This window comes from Cenococcum geophilum, assembly GCF_001692895.1.
Source record: "Cenococcum geophilum 1.58 unplaced genomic scaffold K441scaffold_33, whole genome shotgun sequence".
In the NCBI taxonomy this organism is placed as follows: domain Eukaryota; kingdom Fungi; phylum Ascomycota; class Dothideomycetes; order Gloniales; family Gloniaceae; genus Cenococcum; species Cenococcum geophilum.
The window spans coordinates 748,144-766,624 of record NW_027137591.1 but is presented as its reverse complement, the minus strand read 5'-3'; the positions used below and the strand labels follow the sequence as shown (position 1 = coordinate 766,624).

General features: G+C 49.1%; 8 protein-coding genes across 8 annotated transcripts; 3 read left to right on the top strand and 5 right to left on the bottom strand.

Moving 5' to 3' along the window:
* Positions 1 to 20: 20 nt before the first annotated feature.
* On the bottom strand, positions 21 to 1,099 carry K441DRAFT_571413 (uncharacterized protein; the record flags this gene model as incomplete). The annotated part of the gene is made up of 3 exons (XM_067643982.1): positions 21 to 83; positions 138 to 868; positions 928 to 1,099. 3 exons carry the CDS (start codon positions 1,097 to 1,099, stop codon positions 21 to 23), a joined length of 966 nt encoding a protein of 321 aa, XP_067501684.1.
* An 809-nt stretch (positions 1,100 to 1,908) lies between these two features.
* Positions 1,909 to 3,242, bottom strand: K441DRAFT_679105 (uncharacterized protein; the record flags this gene model as incomplete). Its single annotated transcript, XM_067651227.1, has 2 exons — positions 1,909 to 2,522; positions 2,573 to 3,242. 2 exons carry the CDS (start codon positions 3,240 to 3,242, stop codon positions 1,909 to 1,911), a joined length of 1,284 nt encoding a protein of 427 aa, XP_067501683.1.
* A 1,841-nt stretch (positions 3,243 to 5,083) lies between these two features.
* On the bottom strand, positions 5,084 to 7,013 carry K441DRAFT_663409 (high-affinity iron transporter FtrA). Its single transcript, XM_067649190.1, has 6 exons — positions 6,865 to 7,013; positions 6,676 to 6,800; positions 6,171 to 6,616; positions 6,009 to 6,120; positions 5,866 to 5,952; positions 5,084 to 5,812 (listed from the first exon to the last, which is right to left on the bottom strand). Exons 1-6 carry the CDS (start codon positions 6,887 to 6,889, stop codon positions 5,498 to 5,500), a joined length of 1,110 nt encoding a protein of 369 aa, XP_067501682.1. The 5' UTR covers positions 6,890 to 7,013; the 3' UTR covers positions 5,084 to 5,497.
* K441DRAFT_186850 (uncharacterized protein) lies at positions 6,865 to 7,908 on the top strand. The gene has a single exon (XM_067640407.1). The coding sequence runs from the start codon at positions 7,109 to 7,111 to the stop codon at positions 7,733 to 7,735; it is 627 nt and encodes a 208-aa protein (XP_067501681.1). The 5' UTR covers positions 6,865 to 7,108; the 3' UTR covers positions 7,736 to 7,908.
* A 174-nt stretch (positions 7,909 to 8,082) lies between these two features.
* On the top strand, positions 8,083 to 10,216 carry K441DRAFT_688486 (Ferroxidase; the record flags this gene model as incomplete). The annotated part of the gene is made up of 6 exons (XM_067652195.1): positions 8,083 to 8,436; positions 8,485 to 8,824; positions 8,955 to 9,109; positions 9,158 to 9,378; positions 9,436 to 9,810; positions 9,865 to 10,216. 6 exons carry the CDS (start codon positions 8,083 to 8,085, stop codon positions 10,214 to 10,216), a joined length of 1,797 nt encoding a protein of 598 aa, XP_067501680.1.
* Positions 10,217 to 10,719: 503 nt separating this feature from the next.
* Positions 10,720 to 11,928, bottom strand: K441DRAFT_571422 (Orotidine 5'-phosphate decarboxylase; the record flags this gene model as incomplete). Its single annotated transcript, XM_067643983.1, has 2 exons — positions 10,720 to 11,522; positions 11,613 to 11,928. 2 exons carry the CDS (start codon positions 11,926 to 11,928, stop codon positions 10,720 to 10,722), a joined length of 1,119 nt encoding a protein of 372 aa, XP_067501679.1.
* A 2,238-nt stretch (positions 11,929 to 14,166) lies between these two features.
* K441DRAFT_679101 (uncharacterized protein) lies at positions 14,167 to 14,819 on the top strand (the record flags this gene model as incomplete). Its single annotated transcript, XM_067651226.1, has 3 exons — positions 14,167 to 14,238; positions 14,338 to 14,709; positions 14,763 to 14,819. The coding sequence occupies 3 exons, from the start codon at positions 14,167 to 14,169 to the stop codon at positions 14,817 to 14,819; spliced, it is 501 nt and encodes a 166-aa protein (XP_067501678.1).
* Positions 14,769 to 16,212, bottom strand: K441DRAFT_663405 (Extradiol ring-cleavage dioxygenase, class III enzyme, subunit B). The gene is made up of 2 exons (XM_067649189.1): positions 15,634 to 16,212; positions 14,769 to 15,566 (listed from the first exon to the last, which is right to left on the bottom strand). Exons 1-2 carry the CDS (start codon positions 16,148 to 16,150, stop codon positions 15,094 to 15,096), a joined length of 990 nt encoding a protein of 329 aa, XP_067501677.1. The 5' UTR covers positions 16,151 to 16,212; the 3' UTR covers positions 14,769 to 15,093.
* Positions 16,213 to 18,481: the final 2,269 nt, after the last annotated feature.

Here is an 18,481-nt window from a genome sequence, read left to right as displayed (position 1 = left end):
TTCTTTAGTGTAGTAGATTCTTAGCGGTGCAATTCCTTTGACCGCTTGCGATCTAATCGTCGATTTACTGCACCAAGAACGACCTGAGCCCGAATTAGCGATATGTAATATTTCAAAGTGTTTTATAGATAGCTTACCTTCAAAATACCGTCAGCGGTGAGCTCGGTGCCCTCGGCTCCAGTGAAAGGCACGGTGTCGACAATATCGCGGAGGTCTTCTTCTCCAGAAATATCCGCAAGCTCGTCATCAAGCTGCTTCAAATGCTCCTTGGCGCCAGGCTCCTTGCCGACTTGGAAAAACTGGATGCCTACTTGCCACGCTGGGGCATCGTATTTGTCGAGCTTCTTGGCAGCGGCGATAATTGGGCTCTCCACGTCATCACTTGGTTCTCCGTCAGTGATGACGATGATGTTTATCGGCTTGGGCTTTGCGCTTTCTGGAGCTGCCTGATATTCCTGGAGATACGGTCTGAGAATTTGGCTCAACCGCTGCCCGGTGGGTGTGCCACCCATCGGGCGTACGGAAGTAAAAATCTCAGTAACGGTGGCGGGAGTAGTAACATTACGATAACGGGTACTATCGGGGTTATTCAGAAAGTAGATATCAATACCGTCGGCATCGTGGGCTGTGCAAATCGGTGTGATGGTTTCCAGCGCTTTCCCGGTTTCTCGCCACGAGCGGCCTGCCATGCTACCGCTGTCATCGATCAGGAAGATAGTGTCGAAGGAACTCAGAAATGCATAGCGGTCGTCAGTGGGGAGTTGCGCAGCGGTGGCGAGAGATTGCGTCGGTGCCGCCTCCGGTGCGGGCGTGTATGCTGGAGGTGGCTCATTTGAAGGCGTAGTGAACGCGTTCATGCCAGGACGATCTGCAAAGAAATGTGAGTCTGGAGCAGGATGAAGGAGAGTATTCTGATATATGATTTACCTGGTCGACGGGTGGCGGGCGATGACGAGCCGAAGGGGTTGTTTGACAATGGTGGAACACCACGCCCGGGGGTTGACTTGCGGTTCATGATGATCGAATGTGTCGTTGTGCTTGTCGAGGAGGTGGGGTTGGAGTTCTTGCGCGCAAACTTCTTCTTGATGTTGCCGAGCATTTTGCCCGAGTCTCGCCGAAGAAGTGATGTAGAGGGATCGTCGTTGCAGGTTGGCCCTGAGTGGAACGGAGAAAGAACTGTTATCAACATTTTGCTGACTTAAGGCAAACTGCTTTGTGGTTTATGTCGTCACGGGGTTGAATGTAGTCAGGAGACTTTAGTCTTTCACTTAGGTCTTAAATGTGGCAATGAGTGAAGATTCTTCCATGGTTCATGAGCCTTTATACTGAATCTCAGGTGGCCAGGCGAACCTGGCCTCATGGTCTGTAAAAGCGCCTTGAGAAAGCCCGTGTATGAGCCTTCCCCTATAAGATGAGGATAACCATGTTTCGGCCTGGGACATGTGTCTTGAGTTGGGGTGTTGTGAGGCAGTGCTTCCTCTGAAGAGCTCAGCCACTGAAGCTTTCTCGAGACAGCCACCCAAGCGGCTCAGCCGCGCGCGCGGTAAGTGCGACCCAGGAAGGCTGAGCCATTCTCCGAATTTGACTGAACTTTCGCCATTGCCGCCCCTCTACCGCCACCAACCCTCCCATACGTTATGCGAACTGCTGATCAACAAGCCCTAAACAGGCTGTAACCGTCAATTAAGGCATGCAAGGCATAATTCTTCTTCAGCCTCCGCTGTTCTAATACTCTAAGTAGTTCTATGGGAGAGACCATCTCGATCCATTACAGCATGACCATCAGGCCGTTGCAAGCCTTCTATCCTGCCTTGGCTTTGACATGCGCTCATCCTTGAAGTCATTCAATATTTCATCGATAGGCGTCTTTTACCCCTCAAATTTGCTCATGGAGGACTTCGAGCTCCGTCAATACGCGTCTTTTGCCGTCCAATCCCTCTCAACAGCTGTGAACATGTCTCGCACTACGACATGTCCAGCAAGACAGCTACTTTGCGATGGCCTCCTCCCCGTCTTTTCCCTAGGCGCAATGGAGGGTATTGTTCTAGATAATAGCCTTGTGCGAGTCCACAATAGCGGCCGCTTGGCTTCAGACCACGCATATTGCGCTCTGTGATTACTCCAACACTCAGCACAAAGACCAACATCTACATTCCTAGAATCTAGACCAAGTTGATTCTGTATAAGGTCTAGCAAAGGGATGAGTCTCGCTCGAAGTCCGCAGTGCGAATGATTCTTATCAAGTTGATATGAGGGACACTGCCGCAGGCTCTCCAGCAACCGGTCAATATCACCGGAGTAGTGAGGCGGCTGTTCCACATCGTATATAGTGCCTTGTAGTCGGAGAGTACCCAGTCGGATGAAGAATCGAACCATCTCGCCAAGCTGGAACGAATCACATTGCACCGAGGTGTCGTAGCCTAGTTTGCACTGCCGTTCGCCTGAAGTATATAACTTAAGAAAGTGAGACTGTAACGAACTAATCGTCTCAAGGACACATTCACGACGGTAAATCATCTCATCTAAAAAATGTTAATGTTTCAATTACAACCACGTTGCCCAAGATCCAAACCTTCTACACCACGAGGGATATCCCACCATAATGCTGAACTTTCTTCATCCTTGGCCTGAGGTTTCCATTGCACTGAATCGTTCATTATAAGTTGCTTGGAGTATTTGGTAACCCAAGGTGGATGGTCGAGTAGTATGCCGATCAGAAGCCTCTGACGCACCCTCTCCTCTGACATATTTGATGAGGGCTTGGGCTTTGTTTTCGCATCGAGCGTCTGGAGGTACTTCTTCCGGCGGACAAATTTGGAGAAGGAAGGCAGGGCATCGAATCGATCAGCGACGATTGCAAGGTTGGCTATATTCTGGATTGGAGGACTTGGAACCGCCAGGTCCAATCCATGGACTGCGCGCAAGAAGTCTGCCGTGATATTCTTGATTGTATTGACTTTGGAGATCTTTCCAATATTGGAAATACAGACTCGAGGTAGCTCGTCTGCAGTTGCCTCTGTGATGAAATCGTCACCGTACTTCTTATTAAGTTTTCCATGCTCTGCAATCACTCTCGCACCTTCGCTGAACCCGCTACCCAAAAGAGCCCTGAAGTATGGTGAAGACTGCCGAAGTAATTCGGCGTCCACTCGATACGAGAAACCATCATTTCCGTCATCGCAACGGACTTCGACAAGAAGGTCCCCGGCTGGTGCTATGACCGTTAGATCCGTCTCGCGCATTTTGGGGGCGTCAGGAGCGCCTCAGGTGTTTTGGAAAACGCTACCAGCACCTTCTTTCATGGGTAAGGCCAGGCCATGCCGTACAAGGAGACTTTTTGGGAGGATGTTTTGTGGGGGCTCTTTCAAAGGCGGACAGAGCGCGAAGCCAAGGCGTTCTTAGCACAGAAGTGATGCCAAGCTCAAGCATGACCTTACCTCAGCAAGCTCAGACATAATTTTTTAGCTAGCGTCGGAATAACCTACGCCGTCTTCCAAATTACAAAATCACGTCTGAGGGCGTTTGGCGAGTTTTATTAAAAACCTAAGCAAAATCCGCTAAATAGAGATTGCGGATATCTAATTCATTTATTTACACAACGCGTTAATATTACTAAAAGTTTATATATTATTTTTAAGACTTAGGGCTTCTAAATGGTATAAATTTTATAATATAGCTATTGCTTAGTCCTAATATTAATTTTATTAAAGTTAAAAAACGCGTTATTAAAAGCCTAAGCATATATTATATCTTATTAAATAGTCTGCTAATATAGATAAAATTATATAAATACGTAGATATCTATTACTTAAAGCTATTATAACACCTAGTAGGTGCTATACTTAGGTCCTTCCTTAAAAATATCCTTCCTTAGCCTAGAATGCCTCTACTACTACTAGGGGGCAGAGCCTTGTATAGAGCCTTAGTAGAGCTTTATGCAGAGCTTAATATAGAGCTTTATATAAAGCTTTATATAGAGCCTTAGTAGAGCCCTATATAGAGCCTTAGTAGAGCTTTATGCAGAGCCTAGTAAAGCCTTATATAGAGCTTTATATAGAGCTTTATATAGAGCTTCGTGCAGAGCTACGTATAGGCGCGTAGCTGTGTAAACGCGCAGACATTTATACGGGCGATTAATTGCAGACGTTTATAAAGACGATTATATAGGCAATTGATTAATTAATTATATAGGCGTTTATACGGGCGTTTATACAGGCAATTATAGAACCTTCCTAGTATATTAGTGCTGCATATTAGTAGAGCTTTAGAGCTCTATATAGGTAAAGAAAAGAGACTATATATATATAAGGTAGGTAGTAAAACGCTAATAACAATACTAACAATAGAGGTAACGACTATAATTTGTAATTACTACTGTCGACAACGCTACTTAGTTAGTATTTAGTAATGGGAATCAACAATAAGGCTTTGAGTAGAGCTTTAAGTAGAGCTTTAAGCAGAGCTTCGTGTAGAGCTTTAAGTAGAGCTTTGAGCAGAGCTTTATATAGAGCTTTAAGCGGAGCTCCGAGCAAAGCTCCGTGCAGAGCTCTATACAGGTCTCCCCTTAAGCTTCATTCCGCAGAGCTCTCGTAAAGCTTTACAGCTCTACGCAGAGGGCTAGCGGCGTAGGCGTAAGCGTTTAGCGTTAGTGTTTACTAAGCGGCTTAGTAGTAGAATTAGGGCCTCTACAGCAACGAATTCCTTTTAATATTGCGCGTGTATAAGGAGCTAAAGATCTCATAACTTATAGAGTAGGCTTTTCTCTATAATTTGGTGTAATTTTTATGTCAATAGGTATTATGGGAGGGTAGATTAATTTCGTTAAAGTTAATGAGGTCTTCTCATATAAACGATATTTAGGTTTTCTACAAATCTCACCAAAGTCTCTCAGACCAAGAAAACGATTGACATCCTAAATCAGCTTAGCGGACGGCTCGGATATTCCTATATCCGCAATCGATTTCTTAGTCTGAGCTTCTGAGGTAAAGCACCCACTCAGCCCGTTGACTAATACGAGCAGCTATTTTTCAGTCTCGTATCAATGTCCTCGGTACTATCTTGTCTCCTTTTTCAACCAGAACCCCGGACAGCGGAACTATCATTCGATTCTTGAAACGCTTTGAATTTCCCTTAAGTTATTACATATGATATTGTAACTGCAAATCGAGGTGATTTTCCCTCTTCATTGGACTATCACTCCTTCATACTTGGACTTCCCTAGATCGCCATTCATTAAAACCCTTTATACTTTTCCATTGACAAAGTGCAGCAAGATATTGCACCTCCTACCAAACTCTCACCAAAACCATCACTACCCGGACAGCTAGAGCAACCTCGGACGCCTAACTAGAAGCAGGTATAAACAGACCGCTACCAAAAACGCCAGGATCTCGATATTCTCAGTTATCAGAAACTTCAAGCTTGCTCTTCCTAGCCTCCAAGCCAATTAGGGTGGAGTTACACTCAAGTGACAGGACGAAATTTTTATTTTAATTGCTCACTCGGGAGTCTCACGAATGTTCATCTGGACACCCTCCGCCTCCTTCTGTTTTACGGCAAGGCTGTCGTTCAGGACAACACCTCCGGGCTGATCACTTGCCTGGTTGTTTGGCTCCTCGGCGGTCTTGTTACTTTTGCGGAAAGGCCAATGACCCTTCTTTTCTTTGTAGGCCATAGCCACAAAGGCGATAATGACAGATAGCCAGTAAAGGTTGTAGGAAAGGACAGAACCGTAAGTAGCAGAGTTTGTCCAGCCGAATAGTGAGTTGAAGACACCCCATCCACCACCACCGCTGATCATAGGGTTGCAGCACTAACAATTGTCAACATTCGATTTCGTCGAGGGAAGTCACGATGTAGTCCTACATTGACGTGCCAAACGCTTTTGCGGATATCGTATGAGCCAGGCCCGGAGCCAACTTCAGAAGCATCACCGCCAACGATATGGTTCCACTGAGGAAGTTAGAGTTGCCTTGGTTAAGAATTGTGATAGAATTAGGTAAGCCTACCGTGTCGCTTTCGAGGAGCCATACACCCCTCGAGAACAAGCCAGCGGCGACCAGATAAAGGAAACATGTCGAGATGATGAGAAAGATCTGGAGAGAGGCGTAATTTCCACCTCTGCAAACAATCAGATAACAGCGACGGATTAGCGAGGTTGCGTGCGTTACCTATAGATCAGATACCCCACAAGACATCCCGCAGCAAGGCCACAAACCACGGCAAGCGGAAAGGCCGTCGCGGGCATGCCGAGACCAACGCCTCCGATGAAGATCACAGCCTCAAGGCCTTCTCTGAGAACCGTGATGAAAGGCAGAAGGAACATGACGTATTTCTCGGCCCATCTCTTGAAGCGCCCACGCGAAAGCCCTCCAGTCGCATCCTTCAGTTCGATGGCTCTAGCAAGTTTGACGCGCCACTTATCTTGCAGCTTGGAAACCCGCAAGAGGGCGGCACCCATTAATGAGATGATGAGAGTTGCAATGATGCTAAAGACACCTTCCCAGATGTTTTCAGTACCGGCAAAGGCATTCTTGCCGGCGCCATAGAAAGCACCAATCATGCCGGCGCCAATGGCGATGCATATAAAAAGGCCGAGAGCGACACCCCACCAGATCTTACATTGGTGGAGTTAGCACATACGGTTGGAGAGCGAGAGCATTGGTGAAAAGATACCTGCTTTACGAGTTTCTTGTACACAACGGGATCTTGGTCTGGCCCCAGTGTTCGCTTCAGGAATGCTAGCAGAACCGAGACGATTATGCTCGTCTCCAAGCATTCGCGAAAGCAGATGAAAAAAACTGGCCATGTTAGATGAAGGGGGTGGAAGGGGATGGGCTGGCGAGTCAATTGGAGCGTACTCACCTGGAACAGCGAAGACAGCGACCATATTTACGAAAAGTCAGGGCAGACCAGACGAGGTGCTAGGCGACTGAAAGGGATATATGGTGAGCGGCAGAGTGAAAGTTGGGAGCAGGATCTGATAAATGTCAGCCGGGCGATCAGATAACTTTAAGAGGACTTCTTTCACGCGGGAACTGACGACGGGCCAGTCAGAGGGCGGCATGGTGTATCTGACAGGCCGCAATTCCCGAAAGACATTCGGCCGATGTCGGGACCAGCCGCACTAGCTCAAGGACTGACACACCACCGGAGATGCAGGGGATCGCCGTCCCGGCCCTGTTTTCCTTTTCTTTTCATCTCCGCAAAACTCCAAACACCCGACTCTTTCGCAGCGTCAATATCTCTCTTTTTCCTGCCTTTGACGCACGTCGCCCTGCTTGGCACTCTACCTGACGCTCTCTCCACGTTCCCATTGATACCTGCCCGCCCTTTTGTGGGATGCTGCGCTGTTATTTTGGTATTATTCTCGGCTGCTAATAAGATTGCACGTTCCGCACGTTCGTCCCGTTTCCTGCCAGGCCCCGCCACCTTCATTAGCCCACCCACATTCAACCAGGCTTTGCGCCGGAGAATACCACAGTCCGCTTATCTGATGGGCTGCTATCGTTTCTTCTGTCAGCCGAAAATCACGCACTCTGGTCCCATGTATCCAAGGCAAACTGCCCTATCCGGCCACTCCTCCAAACAACAACCGCCATTACCCCCTCCTCCTCCACCGGAACAGCTTCCTTGGAAAGAAACACTCAATCCAGTGCATTGGACCCTTCGCCTTACAGCCAACCACTATCAATTAATTATTCGTGCTCCAGTTGCTTTCTTTGCCAAGTCCTAGCGCTCGCCGGCGTGTTCTCGTAGGTCTGCCCCCCTGGGAACGCCCCACTCTCTACCAGGCTTGCGGCATAACAAACCTGCTTGGCAAAAGGGCTTGTGATCAGATAAACTCGCCGAGATTCGGCCTTGCGCTGCATAGCGCAATTTTAAGTCCCGGTTATCAGATCTCCCGTATTCAGCTCATCCCCTCTTCCTTATCAATCTAATCATTTTGATCAGTCTGGTCTCCCAACCCTTCGCCGAGCACGCCTGTCACGATTACCTGCTCTCATATCTGAGGGCAAGTTTCACTCTTCCCCACTCCATATCTCCTTGTAAATGAGGGTCTAACCTCTCAATCTGAGGATCATGGCCCTTTCACTCTCCAAATTCCTTACTCCAATAGCTCTGTTCTGCTTTTACGCACTGCAAAGCCGCGCTGCAACAGTCACCTACAACTTCAATGTGTCCTGGGTTTATGCGAACCCTGATGGCGCACATGTGCGTCCAGTGATTGGGATTAACGGGCAATGGCCTCTCCCTACCATTATTGCTATGAAGGGTGATCGTGTCATTGTCAACGTCCAGAATTCGCTAGGAAACGAGTCTACTAGTGTGCATTTCCATGGCATCTTCATGAACGGCACCAATGAAATGGATGGCCCTACCGGAGTCACGCAGTGTGAGATTGCACCTGGCAGCTCCTTCACTTACAATTTCACGGTAGATGCCCTACTAGCAATCATCGACCATCTGTTAACCATCAGATAGATTGATCAACCGGGTACTTACTGGTATCACTCTCACACGAGATCCCAATACCCAGACGGCTTTCGTGGCCCTCTGATCGTCTATGATCCTGATTCGCCGTTCAAAGGTCACTACGACGATGAGGTCGTTCTTACATTCTCTGACTGGTACCATGACTCAATGCATACGTTGTTGGCCAAATTCATAAGTGTCGCAAATCCAACAGGCGCTGAGCCAGTACCGAAGTCGTCTCTCATCAATGATACCCAGAACATCAAAGTCCCAGTTCAGGCCGGTAAAACGTACCTCATTCGAATGATCAATGTGGGCGCATTTGCCGGACAATATGTTTGGTTCGAAGGCCATACCATGTCATTCGAATGATCAATGTGGGCGCATTTGCCGGACAATATGTTTGGTTCGAAGGCCATACCATGTCATTCGAATGATCAATGTGGGCGCATTTGCCGGACAATATGTTTGGTTCGAAGGCCATACCATGCGTATTGTTGAAGTGGATGGTGTCTATACCAGTCCTGCCGACGCGGACATGCTGTACATCACCGCAGCACAGAGATACAGCGTGCTCATTACTATGAGAAACGATACTAATTCCAATTTTCCGTTTGTAACCCATATGGATGAGGTGCGTGGCTTAACATACCTGATTGAATAACAACTCACAACTAAACAGGATCTTTTCGACACAGTTCCTCAGGATCTCAATCCCAACGCCACTGGTTGGCTTGTTTATAATGAGTCCAAGGAACTCCGTCCAGCTTCTATGATAGAGAACTATGATCCCTACGATGATTTCTTCCTGATACCCGAGGACGGTGAGGCGTTGTACAGTAGCGTCGATCATTCAATTACTTTAAATCTCACAATGGACAACCTTGGAGACGGTGCGAATTAGTACGTTAAACACCCATCTACATTAATCTCATGTCAGACTAACAGGAAATTATTTAGCGCGTTCTTTAATGATGTGACCTATGTAGCTCCCAAGGTCCCAACACTGTATACTGCTCTCTCTACTGGCGGCAACGCCACTAATCCCGTGGTATATGGCGAGAATACGAACTCATTTGTCCTCCAGAAAGGGGACGTGGTGCAGATAATACTCAACAACCAGGATCCGGGGAAGCACCCTTTCCATCTCCACGGACATACCTTCCAGACGGTTGTGCGGTCGGAGGATGAGGAAGGCGATTACGTCACTGATGTCGCTATGCCCTCAGTACCGATGCGAAGAGATACTGTCATGGTGCGGCCGAATGGCAATCTTGTGATCATGTTCCGAGCAGACAACCCAGGTATCTGGCTCTTCCATTGTCACATCGAATGGTAGGTTTATCCGGTCCTTCGCGCCTCTTAAAGGCCTGCTAACCGCCGGCGTAGGCACGTCGCCAGCGGTCTCATGGCCACGATGGTCGAAGCACCGCTCGACCTCCAGAAAATCATCTCGATACCTGAGAACCACTGGCAAGCTTGTAGGGACTCGAACATACCGACACAGGGCAATGCAGCTGGCAACACCGTCAACGTGCTCGATCTGAGCGGCGCCCCCACGAGTCCCTCACCGCTTCCGGCCGGCTTCACCGCCCGGGGCATAGTCGCACTCGTGTTCAGCGTGATCAGTGCTTTCCTGGGTCTCGCGGCTATTGCCTGGTACGGTGCTGCTCCGCTGAGCGCCGCAGAGCTGGAAGCTACCAGGCAGAAAATAGAGACAGAGACAGCTGGCATTCGTTAGATTTGCTGACATGCGCGGGTGCGGCGCGGGACTGGGAGGAAGGGCCATTGATTGCGGATCTGATACCAGGGTTTTTTACACTTTCACGTGCTTCTAATAGGAGGCCGGGACCACGTTCGCTTGCTTGCCTGAGCGAGCGAGGTTTTCTTATGCAACGTCAATTGAAGAAACGAGCATAAAATATGCATACGTTTCTGGTAGATTATTCTTTCCATGCAGCGAGAACAACACCCCAGTTGTTGCATCACGTATAAAAGTGTACTTCCAATTCCGACGAACATTGTGAGCGATTATAAATAGAGAGACCAGGTGATACCTAAGCTATGCAACAAGATTCCCCTCCAGCATATCCGAACTTTTCTTCCAATGGGCCGCTTTCTCATATTTCGTGATCTTTTCATGATAACCGTGAACACGATAACCCAATCGTACCACACGAAAACGCCACTCAAATGCAGTCATTCCCACCCCCTCCTCTTTTCGAACCGGTAGGAGCAAGCGGTCTAGGATCTCAATAACCCAACTCTCTCCTCGTATGCCTGCCACGCCTCTCTTCGGTACCTCTCCGCCTCGGCCTTCCTGTCCGCCGCGTATAGAATCCCCCGCCCTACAATTATGACGTCGCAGCCCTGCTCCAGCACGATCTTCCGCGGCGTGTTATACTGCTGGCCCAGGGCATCGCCCATCTTCTTGGCCTCCTTGCCCGGCGGCGGCAGCTGCACGCCGGGGGTCATGGTGATGAAGTTGTCAGCGTCGTCAGCATTGAGGGAGCGCTGAGCGATGAAGCCGATGACGAAGTCGCGGTGCTGGCGGGCGATGGCGACGCACTGGGCGGTGTAGGCGCCGGTCAGCAGGTGGCCCTCGGAGCTCATCTCGGCCAGCAGCAGCAGCGAGCGCTGGAAGGGCGCGTCGCCGAGGCGGTCCAGCAGCGCGGCCGTGTCGGCGCCGTCCTCGTGCTCGATGTCCGGCGTCGGGTGCGGCGAGATGTTCTCCGTCCGCGTCGAGATGGTCGTCGAGATGGACACCACGCTCTGCTTGCGGTCCGCTACCCGCGCTACGCTCAGCCGGTCCATGTCCGCGGACGTGTCCGATAGCACCGGGCTGTCGGCTTCGTCCGAGTCGACCGAGGGCGTCGGCGATGCGCTGATTTCGGTGTGCACGGCGGTGTTGTAGGCTGCTATTGCGCCCGCGGCGGCTTCCTTCAGGGCTGTGACGATACCCGGGCCTGGCAGGATGTGGGCATTGGTGATCTCTGCCCAGCGGACAATGCGTTGTGGGCCGCCAGCATATTGCTTCTGAACGGTGCCTATGGAAACACGCAAGTCCCAGTCAGACGGTGTTTGTGTGTGTGTGAGAGGGGAGTTTTGAAGCGGTGAAAGGCAGAGGTTTCACCCACTCCCAATGTCGGCAAACTTGCGGTCCTCAAAGACCAAGAAGCGCTTCTTCCGTGCTATATCCTGCAGTCCTTTCATTGTTCGGTCGTTGAAGTCGGTCACAATGTCAGCGTGCGTCTTGAGTATGCATATCGAGTCCCCCACTTCCTCGGCGAGCGCGAGGAGTTCTGCTGTGGTTGTTACATCCGCGGAGAAACAGAGGTTCGTCTTCTTGATGGAGATGAGGCGGAGGAGGTAGGCAGCGAGCGGAGAGACGGTAGGGAGGGCGGCGCGTTCTCTGTAGGAGCGCCTCCAGGACGGATGGCGGGCGGAAGACATAGTGGGAGCTCGGGAGGCGGGTGGGGGTTGAACAAGAGAGGGAGAGAGCAGTGGCGGTGTGAGAATGGCTTGGGAGGAGCAAAGGACTCAAGTACTGCTGTACAGGCGCGTAAGAGAGCGGTAGCGTGGGGAGGTCGAGGCCGTTGAGATACAAGATTGCTTCTTCGCGCGGGAGCTCTTCCACGGGCCGCTAACACTAGGGCCATGTGCTGATCTGTCCTGCCCATAGTCCGCGTCGCCATCCTCCGAGACCCGCCAAACGCTCCCAAAAGCCCATTCCAGACTGCGTCCTCTACGGGGGCCTCTATGGGGGCCGTCCGCCGCGGCCAAGCAACGTGATATCGATTTGCTGGGCAGGGTCAAAACCAAAGGGGGAAAACTCTCCGTTCTAGGATCAACGCGCGTTACTGGCGTCCACGCCCAAGAGCAAGGTGTCGGCCCTTCTACCACTCCAATTTGGAAAACTCTCCTGTTCATCATCATGTGAGGGCACCAAATTCCTCCCAAACCCTCCCTTGGACGCCGTAAATGCCCAGGACGCCTCTCCCTCCTGCGACCTCCCCTTCCCCCGAGAGTCAGTCCACCGCCTCACTGCGTGACTGAATCCACCGACCTTTCTGCCACTTATGCTGACCACTTCCCCCGATCATCAGCTTTAGTCAACCCAACGTTGACCCTCAAATAGCACACAAGCCACGACCCGCCAGACTGGCTTCGAGTGTGACCGGAACGCTTTCCCCAACACTAACCGTCCAGCCCTAGTCGACCACCTGTGCCCCAATGCCCTTACTACCGGGACCGCGGCCGTGCTGTCAGAACTGCCCAGGTGCGAGATGCAGCCCAGGACGCTTGAAGCAGACACTTTCTTGCTTGATGCGGGGAGCAGCAAGTTTAACATGATGCAGCTGATGTCGTGGACGACAGAGAGATCGTCACATCACACTTCTCGGCTCAGCTCGGCTCAGCAGCTCTTCGATCCAATTCTGAGAGCGTTAGCTTTTGAGACACCCGGGCAAATGGCTTTGATTATCCAGTCCAAGTGTGCGGTAGCTTCGCAAGAAGGAATCCTGCTACCAGGTCTTGATTCTTGCCGTGCGTATTATGGCGCTTCCACAAACCGTAACCCGTAACTTGGCTCATCTGTTTCAATTCAATCCATCTCTTCCGATTCGGCCGCGAAGTTATGGACAGCAGTTCCCATACATTGCCGCCGTGTGGTGATAGATTGGGAACGTTGAGGATCATCACCATGAGAGTCCTGCCGAAGATACGGTCATACACGAATTCCATACTTTTGGAAAGAAGTCCCGCCCAAGTGTAGTCCTAGGGGAATTGTAACATGTTATTTCACACTGGATATACCGCCTTCTTTTACGGTGGTATTCACTTCTACTTAAAACAGAATTCTCCGTCCCGCCTATCGCCACGCCTTCTGTGCCGGATCTCAGACCACTGCCGCTGATCTGCATAAGTGTACGGATTCGCCATAGTGTGGCTACGAAGCGCTTGAGCAGTCACAATGCATATGAGAGCGTTCAAGCACAGGCTGGAGCTTGAAAAGACTTTGGGTATTTTTCTAAAAAGCGCGGCCGGGGGGAGGTTGGGAGAACCGATACGTCTTTGCTTTTGTGCATGTCGAAAATCTGACCTGCTCAGTGATCCGTATACTATCCAGATCACGAGGATCATAGTGCTGTTGTGAAGATAGTTATTGGAGAATTATGATGGTGCCAGAGTGCAAAAAACTACTTTAATTAATCATTCTGAGACTGTGGAGTAATGTTAGTGCATAGAGGCGCTCTGTTAAGACAGCTCCCATGCCTGAATTAACTGCTGGAAAGCACCCCTTGCAACATCCGACCGAATGTGCTAAACAGAACCACTCCATCTCTTTTAAACATGCCTGCTGTTCTTTATAAAGCTCCAGCTTTATGTATCCTCATATTTCCTTCTTTTACTTTAAATTAAATATGTCCTATTGCATCCTCACGATGGTGACGGATGACTTTCTAAGTGAATTTAAAAAAAATAGATTCATTTCACCATTAAACCATTCACGCCAGTCAATCTTCCACTCATCTAAACATGGACTCGGCTTAACATATCTTCACATCCAAAACTTGTCTTTTACAAGTCCTCCTGCACCTCTCATCAATCTCCATCTACCTTTCGTGTCGCAAATACACCTTGGGAATACTACACCCCTAGTTCGCAATTCAGCGTCTACTCCTTGACAAGATGGCTAGCTTCAACGAACGTGAGGCGAAATACATGGCAGCAGCATTCCTATCGCTGGAGAGTCTCCCAAATGTACGTAACCATTCTACCCAGCAACCGTCAATCTCCACCATCGCTCTTAAACTCCTGCCACGCGTCGAAGTCAACACCAGCTGACATAAACCCCCATAGATTGACTACGCGAAGATGGCGGTCATCCTCGGCATGAGCAAAGGATCCGTCGCTAACGTCATGGGCCCGTTGAAAAAGAAGATCTTTGCCTTAGGCACGGCCGGTGCTCTTGCATCCACGCCTAGGAAGCGGACCCCTAGCAAGGCGAAGATTGTTGCAGACAATTGGAACGGCAACGGTAACGACGAAACCACCCCAACCCCCGCTAGCTACAAGAGTGCAGCACGCAAACGCAAGGTTGATGTAGACGAGGGAGGAGAGGAGTTAGAGCAGTCGCCGAAAAAGCGCAGAGGAAAGAAGGTCAAGCAAGAGATCAAGCAGGAGGTGGTGGATAGGGAATACGGCACAACTTATGGAAGCGAAGCTTCCCAGGTATGGATATAGACTGTCTACATTTCTTGAAAACACGCTGACATTTTCTACAGGGTTATGAGGTCTTTGATGGAGCTGACCTGGTCAGCGAGGAAGATGAGTTCGCCTAGAGGACCCAGTGCTGGACGATAACTGCCTATGAAGATTAGAGGTAAGTTTATCACTCTTAAGATTCCGGTATGTTGGTCTAGGATGGCGTCCCCCGGGTGGGTAAAATGGGTTGTTGGAACAATTAGACATTAGGAGTTTGGACGGCTCTTCCTTACTTTACAGAGCACTTTGGAGTTTGGATTCACGTCCATTTCTAAGCTCTAAGTTCTAATGCTGTCAGCTAAGTCGGCGGGCCTCTCATGCACAATAAGAAAATCTTCTTTTCACATCCCTTCATGCCCAAAAGTACGAATACATGTCCAGCCCGTTAAACGAATCCTTATAACTCCCTCCCTGTCCCTCTCCTCCCGCACCCGCACACACAACCAGCGGCAGGAAATGCTCCGCCCCACCCCGCGGGTGCATCTCATATGCTCCGGGCCACTTCCTCCACTCCTTGACCTTCTCCTCCCGTTCCTCGACCGTCTTCTCCAGCACCGCCTCACCTACCGCCTTACTCCACGCATCGCTGCGCTGCTTGAAGGCCGGGTCGCCCATGATACCGCTGAACATGAGCCGCAGGTTGTGGAAAGACGCGAAGCCGGACCCGACGATAGCGACGTTGGAGTCGCGGAGCGAGGCAAGAGCCCGGCCCATCCCGAAGTGGTCGGCCGGAGACTCGGACTCGAGGACCGAGAGCTGCACGACGGGGATGTCGGCTGCGGGGTTGATGAGCAGCATGGGGATGAACACGCCGTGGTCCCAGCCTGTTTTCCCAATGTCAGCGCTGCTACTCCGGAAAGCTGGGGGGATTCGCTCGAGCGGGCTCCGCACCTCTGGTCTCGTCCAGCTCGGGCTTCAACCCCACTTCCTTCAGCGCTGCCGCGACTTCCTTTGCGACCTCGGGCGAGCCTGGCGCATCGTACTTCAGCTTGTAGCTCTCGGGCGGGAAGCCGTAGTAGTCGTAGAACAGCGAGTGCTTAGAGCCGCTGGAGATGGTGGGGTTGCGCTCCGACCAGTGTGCTGTTACTAGCACAATTGCCCGAGGTGCCTCTGGAGTGCCCAGTTCCAGAAGTTCGGGTACTCTGGTTTGGAGGGACTTGATGATGTCCTTATGCATCGGATCGCCGAGCACAGGCAGTGGTCCACCACCATGGGAAATACAGATTACTGGAGCGCGGGTCATGTTAGAAGATGCAAAAGAAGTAAATGGTAACTGTTGGAAATTGTTCTGGAGAAGTGGTGTGGAGATATTGTTCAACGAGGAAACAGTGTTAGCAAACGCAAAAGAAGACGTGCGAGACAGTATCTGAGTTAGAAGGAAAGTGGGTCGTTTTAGATCATGATACATGAAAGCAGGCTCTGCTACATAAATCCATGCTACGAGATATATATTACTTTCATAAGGACTTGGTGTAACTGCTTTATATTCGAGAGCGTACACGGGCATCTTTGTAAGAGGTGCGGAATCGTTCCATTCCATCATCCGAGGATTACGGTATCAAGGGGTTTCTGCGGGACGGCCAAGCCGCCAATTCCCGATCTGGACACCGCCCAAAAAAAGGTCGATGATAATCCCCCTAAATGATACGATACACACTCTGCCAAAACAGGCTTAGATTATTCCTGTTTAGGTTGGAACATTACGTCTATAATAGTATTGTAACTTCTTAATACTACTTTTGTTACTATTTTTAGTATCTATAATATTACTTACCTACTTCTAAATTAATTAATTAAGTTATTGCAAGGTGACGCTCTACGCCACAGCCAACTGAACAAACTTAAAAGATAAACGAGTATCTGCTGGATACACTCGTAGAACAATATATAAGCTCGGTAACACGTTACCTAACAGTTATGTAGTAGCTAGTAAGTTATAATAAGTTAAAGTATTAATATAAGGTCGCCACTAATCGCACACCCCCTAAATGATATTCGTACACCCCCCAATTGATATTCGTACACCCCCTCCTCATTGAGTTTAGCTCCTTCCTCGTCAGGTTAGCACATCACGTGCATTCGCATCTGCATCGCGAAAATCAAATTATCAAAATGCAACTCTTATGACTGCAACACCTTAATCAAGTCTTAATTTCAACTATAGTACAACTAGTAGAGTTCAAATCAAATTTGGAATGCACCAAAGGACCCGTTAGTAAAGTCCTTGTGAAAGGGTAAAGCTCCTAGGCCTCTAAAAGCCTGTTAAATATTGCCTCCGACACTTAATAAGGCACCCGCAGTAGTATTAACAGTATCTTAACTTCCACCACTACTTTTACCACCTATAGCATTACCCATCTGCTCTTGAGTCGATTGATTAGATTGAGCGGTGACTTGTGAGGCGCCGCGCGAACTAATTTGGGTGCTGCTACCTCCACTTGACGTCTGCGAACTGCCTCCACGGGCACGCCCGTGCCCACGCCTACGTCCACGCCCACGCCTAGGGGTGGTGTAGCCAGAATTTCGTTCAAATGCAAGGCAAATGCGAGGTGTTGATTTGGGTATGGGCGCGCACGAGATTTTCGCGATGCAGATGCGAATGCACGTGATGTGCTAACCTGACGAGGAAGGAGCTAAACTTAATGAGGAGGGGGTGTACGAATATCAATTGGGGGGTGTACGAATATCATTTAGGGGGTGTGCGATTAGTGGCGACCTAATATAATATATATTTATAAAGCTAGCTATAAGGCTAGATTTATATAATCTTTAAACTTAGAGTAAAAACATCTTAGCCTATTTTAGGGAGGTATATATCTCAATTAGGGGTTGTCTTAGGGGGTGTGTAATTATTATTGACCAAAAATATTATTTCGAGGGACATGGGGCTCGAACTGGACCTTCATTAGTTATAAACTAAAGCGGGTTAAGGGTGTTCTTACCCCACAACCTTTGGTGGACAGCTAGAACCGAAAACCAACGCGCTACCCTGTGTAGGGTTAGAATTATTTTTGTGGCGACTTACGTTTAACTTACATTGCGCCAATCCCCCGTCGTTGTCAAAATCGACAGATTTTAGAAGCCTGAAAAAATTAATGATTATATACAGTTCCAATTTTTTAAACTATTTACAGGTAGCGTCTCAACTAGGTGCAACAAGTTTTAATAATACAAAAATTAATGCAGTAGTGGCTGGGAGGTAGACAATAGAAAAATTTGTTTCCCCGCTCTGATTCTTATTTTAAATCCTCGGTTAATCTCATGATTTAATTATCTACACTTAAAATAAGCCAAAGTTAGTCTACGTTTCGTTTGGCGGTGATGTATCTAAGCTAAACCCCTAAACTGCGCTAGAGATGATTGTTTATATATTATTATATCGCGCGGGCGCCCCCTATGCCATAGACGATGCTAGTTAAAAATTGCATAAGATCCTCTACGAGGCAGCCATTTCTAATTCGATGCTCAAAGACCACTTACTATTTTAATACCTAAAACTACGGGGAAATTTAGTAAAGACTAGATTGGCTTTATAGAATAAAATTAGGATATATATTATTAATAATAATTCATTGCTTAATGTCCGATTTAGATCCCTATTGGGCCCACGCGGACTACTCCTTATTTACATATAGGGAGAAAACTCTATTTAAGAAAAATAAGAAAACCCCGTGATCCATCTCCCCGCCTTTTGAGACTCGCCTACTTAGCGCCTACGAGTCGCCTATAGTGCTCTACT